At 52.6% G+C, this 6,331-nt stretch overlaps 1 protein-coding gene across 2 annotated transcripts in view; it reads right to left on the reverse strand.

Moving 5' to 3' along the window:
- The window catches only part of FAM3A (family with sequence similarity 3 member A), a 23,571-nt gene that overhangs the window by 14,559 nt on the left and 2,681 nt on the right, over nt 1-6,331 (reverse strand). Inside the window, exons 2-9 of one of the 2 annotated variants that reach the window (XM_012813226.2) lie at nt 5,364-5,477; nt 4,775-4,798; nt 3,310-3,433; nt 3,151-3,209; nt 2,748-2,798; nt 2,300-2,384; nt 2,098-2,224; nt 1,093-1,222 (exon numbers count right to left, since the gene is read on the reverse strand). In XM_012813226.2, coding sequence (XP_012668680.1) covers nt 1,127-1,222; nt 2,098-2,224; nt 2,300-2,384; nt 2,748-2,798; nt 3,151-3,209; nt 3,310-3,433; nt 4,775-4,798; nt 5,364-5,477 — 680 coding nt within the window. In that variant the 3' untranslated portion in view covers nt 1,093-1,126. Of the gene's footprint in view, nt 1-442; nt 1,223-2,097; nt 2,225-2,299; nt 2,385-2,747; nt 2,799-3,150; nt 3,210-3,309; nt 3,434-4,774; nt 4,799-5,363; nt 5,478-6,331 lie in introns of those variants that run through there. The other variant, XM_003802572.3, reaches the window with a different exon arrangement.

The raw sequence follows: 6,331 nt of genomic DNA on the forward strand, positions 1-6,331 counted from the left end.
AAAAAAAAAAAAAAGTCTATTACCCCTGACACAGCCACCCAGAGGATTTCTGGCTGGCACCTCAGACTACCATGATGCCTTAGTTCCTTCCATCTTCAAAATGCCAAATAGCCCACATGACTTGACTCTTTGCAGCTCTGATTTCAAAGGTAGCCAAAGATTGTGAGAGACACACTAGCTTTTGAAGGAGACAGAGGGTGAAGGGGAGGCACCTGGGACCCTAGACTATAAAACCTTCTCTCCCAAAGCTAGGGTTGTATCAGCTGGGGAACTCACTAGTCACCACTGGAGTCACATCTCAGACACAGTCTGTGGGGACAGGAGCCCTGGAGACTAAGGCCATGGGGCAGGTTGGCTAAGCCTGCAGGACTAGTCTCCTCACCCCAACCCTGGAGGTCACCACCACCTCTGCCTGTCCACTGATGACAACATCTGAATGCACTTTATTCCATTGGGGGGGGCATCAATTTATTAAGAAAACATCTAGAAGGTAGGCCCTCTGACAAGCCACAGGAGCTGCCACACGCTGCCATAGGGACTGTGATCAGGCTCTGGCTACACTCACCCTAGGCCAGCCTGCTCCACAGGGGGCCCCTTCCTGTTGAGAGCAGGCAGGAGGCAGCTACATTCACGGCGTGGCTGACAGTTTGTCTCACCCAAAGGAATCACACTGAAAACAGGTTCAGCCTGCAGTGGAGTGAATACCTCTGCGAGAGGTTCTGGAAGATGCACCAACTGGCCAGATGGCTGCTACCTGACTTGTACGTAAAGAGGGTGAATACCAAAGACCCTTCCAGCCAGGGCACTTGGAAACTGGGAAGGAGATGCTGTGGGGAACAGAGGAGGAATGGGCTAGGTGGGGGCTAGCCAGGAGGAACAGTGTTAGGCAAAGAAAGACACAGGGCACCTGGGCTCCTATGACAAAGCACGATGCAGCCGGCCCCTGCAGGCCTCACCACCTTGAGGCCACACTCTGGTCAGCGCCTTGGAGCCCCATGTGTTGGGGCAAGGGAGTGCTCTTTCCCAGGGGTGGGGAGTAGACCCTGGCCCTGCCCTGGTGGTACCACCTCCCACCTGCTGAGCAGTGCACACGCCTCCCTTGGGCTGGTGTTGGTGCCCAGCTATGCTAGCTGGCCGTGCTCCTCCGTGGGATGCAGCCTTCCATCTCCAGAGCCTCGGGCCAGCCTTCGTACTTGTTGGTGTGTTTACTGTTCTTCACGTGCTGTGGGCCAGGAGAGCAGGTCATGGCCTCAGTCCTCAAAGATGGGAGACAGTGGCAGGCCAGGGCCTAGGCTTTCATTCCCCTTATGTCATGTCAACCACTGTGCACTCTTGGGGTACTCACCCCCTTGCTTGCTCCAGGAAAAAATGACAACCACAACACTATCCCCTTGTAGGTGGACTAAGGGATCAATTTCTTTGCACTTATGTGGGCAGGCATGTGCCAAGAAGGTAGGCAGTATGTGTGGGGGGGACAGGGGGTCCCTCACCCTCACTTGACCTGCAGGGAGCTGTTGGAAGCTACAGCAAGAACACAGGCAGAGGGGATGTTTTTTGAAAGGGTGGCATTTGAACTGCTTTTCTGATAGCCAGAGACTTCCAGAAACCACTGGAGCAGCCCATCTGTGTGTAGTGGAAATCAGGAGTTGGGGGTACTGTGGCTTTCCTGGGACTGGGAGCTTCCTAAAAGTGAGGGTAGAGCCCTCCTAGCACAGGGTATGACACCTTTGGGCCCAGAGGGCAGCCAAGGCTGGCAGGACAAGTACAAAAAGTGTGAATCAGGGATACTGGATTTCTGGAGGGTCAGGATGGACTGAGTACCCTGAGGCTGTTTGGGAGGAAGGCATTTCAGATGTGAATCTTGCTAATGTGAAAACGCTGCTGTGTAAAGACTCTTTGAGGGTAAAATACATACTGGACAGGGAAGGTCAAAGTTACTTCCCCTTCCTACACAGATGGCAAGGGGGCCAGGGCAATCAGGATGGAAATGATGAGACACATCTGGGGCAGAATTCAGGGAAGGCTATGGCATGAACAGAGGGGACCTGGTGGGATCTGAGAAGAAGAGGCGGAATGCTGCCCCACTCTGCACTGTACCTGCTCAAAGGGGCTCTTGTTCTGTACACCCTTGGCTCCCACAAACACCCAGCTGTCTCGGAAGGCCAGCTCCTTGGCATTCCTGCTGCCCAGCTCGCTGAAAAGCTTTCTGGTCTCTTCATTCATCCTGTGGCACAGAAGGGAAAAGTGTAAGCTGTCATTGGAGAAAGGCAAGGCTGAGGCCGGCCTCGTCAACACTTACTTGGTTGCTGGATCGTCGTAGGATGCCACAAACACCAGAGTGCCTTCATGCAGCGGTCGAATAAACTTCAATAGATCGTTGACATCTGGGGGGGCAGGTCCCATGGAACATGAAGCATCAGGCACCACTGGGTACCCCTCTCCTGCCAAACCCTGTTCTCCAAATGAGGAAGCTAATATAGGGACTAGGCCTAGGACATGTCCCAACAAGGGTCACCGTAAGTGTAGGGACAAACTGGTCTGGGAAACTAGGTCTGTCCCTGTGACCATACTCAGTCTCTAGACAAAGATGGCAATCTTGCCCCTCCCCCAGCCTTCTTTGAACCCAAGGATGCAAGTTAGAAGCCTGGAATATACAGAGGAGCACATGGACGAGTGCATGGACACAAAGCAGCATTTTAGGGCAAAGAGGCTGAGTCATAAAGCAAGAGATTATGGCTGCAACTCACCTCCAGCCCACATGTCAAAAGCCCGGGCCTCGATGAGCTCACCACTAACCCCTGTGTCAAGAGGAAGGAAGAAGGATGAGCCACCTGCTGGGTGCAATCCTTTGGGAAACTTGGCAAACATCCCTCTTGTTCAGATGGCTATATCCCGCTCAAAGCCACAGAGCCTCTGTTTGGCATTTGAGACCCTCCAGGGACTCCCCACAAACTACCTTCTAACTTCCTAGAACCTTCTAATTCTTTACTGCTAGCACACTTTTGTTTATTGAGTCAATTCCTCTGTGGAGCCTTCAGCTTGCTTACTCCTTCCCAGGCCTCCCTGGGAGCTCCTGAAGGGGAGGACAGATACCCTGGAACCTCCTGGGTAGTGGGTGGGAAGGAGGGCGGCAGATCATGGGTGACTCACCATTCACCAGGGCAATGTTCAGCCCACGACCCACATTGTCCTTGACACTGCTCATGAGCCTGGTAAACAGTTGGAAAATCTCCTTTACTCACTTTCACAGACCTGGCCTAGAATTCCTCATGCCTCTCCCCAACTCCCATTTATCCCAGGAAAGCTTACATTTTGTCCTCGAGGCAGATCTTGGGCCCAATGACATTGGCAGCCCCACTGACCACGCGGAAGGCCAGGTGCTCTTCAGGACATGGCTGGGGTAGACCGCACTTGTACTTCTTAGCCCGTGGCTCTGGGCAGAGATAGCAGGTGTGACCCATGGGCCTGGCCCTGGGGTCACCCGAGATCTGAGAAGGGGAGGTCAGGACAAGCGCACAGGGATGAACAAGGGACCACAGGGAAGGGAACCAGTGTATAGGGAACATATCTCAGGCCAAAGGGTAGGGGCACTTCCACAGATGTTGTGTTCTGCTGGTGAGGTAACAGGAACCCCAGGAAGAAAAAAAAGGAGGTGGGTGGTGCCTGTGGCTCAGTGAGTAGGGCGCCAGCCCCATATACCGAGGGTGGTGGGTTCAAACCCGGCCCCGCCAAACTGCAGCAAAAAAATAGCTGGGTGTTGTGGCAGATGCCTGTAGTCCCAGCTACTCGGGAGGCTGAGGCAAGAGAATTGCCTAAGCCCAGGAGTTGGAGGTTGCTGTGAGCTGTGACACCATGGCACCCTAACCAGAGTGATAAAGTGAGACTCTATCTCTGCAAAATAATTTTTAAAAAAAGAAATAAAGAAAGGAGGCTGCTAAGGGAACAAAGCAGGGGTGAAGAAAGGCAGGCTGGGGTTGGACTTTATGGACGATGTGTATAGCAGGACCAGAGAGAAGGAAGTGTGCCAAACCAGGAGAGCATGGAGGGGCCCAGGGAGGTAGCCTCTGTTACAGATGGAATTGTTTTCCCACCAAAGATACATTGAAGTACTAGCCCACAGTACCTCAAAATATGACCTTGTTTGGAAATAGGGCCTTTTCAGATAAATTAAGATGGGATCATACTGGAGTAGGTTGGGCCCTTAATTCAACATGACTGATTTCCTTATAACAAGAGAAGAGACAGACATAGAAGGAAGACAGTTGTGCAACAAAGGAGGCAGAGAATAGAGGGGCTACCAGAAGCTGGGAGAGGCAAGGAAGGAGCTGCTTCCAGAGGTTTCAAGGGGTGTGTAGTCCTACTGGCACCGTGACTTCAGACTTCAGCTTCCAGAGTCGTGAGAAAATATATTTCTGTTGTTTAAGCCACCTGGTTTGTATGGGGTCTCCCCAGCAGGCCCAGAGGACAGAGCATCAGGCCACAGAGGATTCTTCTCAGGCCTTGAATGTAATGGAATTTTCCCTGTTGGGTTTTGGACTTGCGACCTCTTTTTTTCCTTCCAGTTTGTATCCTATGCCTGTCCCACCACTGCATTCTGGCAGCAGACAACTTGCTTTCTAGGTTCACACCATGCATGCAACCCCAGTGCACTGTGAGAACTAGTGTGGGGAGGAATGAATGGAGAACAGAAACCCTGGAGGACTAGGAGCACTGTCACAAAGGTAATATGAGTGATAGGCACAGGGGATGAGCAGTGAGAGGACAGAAGCCTTACCTGCAGTCACTGAGCTCTCTGGGCCTGTGGATACAGATAGTTGTTTCTGTTAGTGTGAAAGCCTCCCAGAGCCTGCAACAGGGAAGCCTGGTCCTACCCTTCAAAGTCAAGGGGGAGTATTAGGATGACCTTGACATACTAATGCTAAAATCTAAAAGATGTTCAGATGTTAAACTCCCTACTCCAGGAAAAGGGTGAATTGGAATTGTAAAAAGTACTTAGGTGACCTATAACCATTCAGCAAAGGGTAGGGTCTTCTCCCTATTTCAAAGCCCAGCAGAAAGCTGGCAGAAGCAACTTGGGCATCACTCCCCATGTTCAGTGGGAGCTCCTGCCCCTCACTCTGACCCTGATGACTTCAGTCAGCCCTGGATTTCTAATTACCAAGTGTTGGTCACCCTGCTGGAGACACTGGGGTTGGGAAAGGTCACACTTGATGGCAGAAGTTAGGCTGGGGACAGTCAGAGGGATCCTGCCAGAGAGCTGATAGAAAACCCAAGCCAGCCCCTCATCCCTGAAGCGTCAACTGCAGGCCCAGGCAGCCACCCTGGTGACCTCCATAGCAGGGCAAGGAGGGTCCCACACTCACTGGAGAAGAGTTGCTGGAGGCGAGGAAAGCCGCTGCCAGGACCACCCAGGAGGATGCTGACTATGATCCATGTGAGGCCTACCATGATGACTAGGGCCATGATGCGGAGGGGGCCTAGAGGCAAGACACAAATGGGACAAGCCTACTTCAGATGCTGCGAACTCCAGAATGAATCCATAGCCTCTGAGGGCCAGGTCTCCCCTTCCACTGGGGAAGAAGTGACCAGAGGATGGGAAGGTATGGGCCTGTTGCCATCCAGCAGGCCTGAGAGGAAGATTCAAGCCCCCTGGTAGGCAGAAGGATGAACTGAGTTCAAACCCAAGGCTGCTTGGCTCAGCTCTCCCTGTAAGGTTAGGGACTTCCAGAACTCTCTGTTCAAGAGGGGCTTCAGCCCTCCCCTGCCAGGAACCCCTTCAGCTCCCTTGCTCTGAGACCCGCAACGTACAGGTGTTTGTAGCTCCCCCATGTGCTCCTCCTTCCCTCCTGTTCTGACAGAAAGGGTTTCGACTCCTTGTTGAGACCAGTCCCTTGGGGTGGTGCCTATGGATCAGTGGGTAGGGAGCTGGCCCCTTATAGGTGGCGGGTTCAAACCTGGGCCTGGCCAAACTGCAACAACAACAAGAACAATAGCTGGGCGCTGTGGTGGGCCCCTATAGTCCCAGCTACTTAGGAGGCTGAGGCAAGAGAATCACCTAAGCCCAGGAGTTGGGAGGTTGCTGTGAGCTGTGAGGCCATGGCACTTTACTGAGGGCAATAAAGTGAGACTCTGTCTCTAAAAAAAAAACAAAAACAAACAAAAAAAACCCAGCCCCTTCAACAGCCATGAGCTATGTCTGTCTTGCTCTTTCTCCTGTGTATTCAAACTCCCTCATCTTAAGAAAGCAAAGAAAGGCTTGATGCCTGTGGCTCAAGCGGCTAAGGCGCCAGCCACATATACCTAAGGTGGCAGGTTCGAATCCCCAGCCCGG

This window comes from Otolemur garnettii, unplaced genomic scaffold (assembly GCF_000181295.1).
Source record: "Otolemur garnettii isolate 467f Iridium unplaced genomic scaffold, OtoGar3 scaffold00249, whole genome shotgun sequence".
Classification (NCBI taxonomy): domain Eukaryota; kingdom Metazoa; phylum Chordata; class Mammalia; order Primates; family Galagidae; genus Otolemur; species Otolemur garnettii.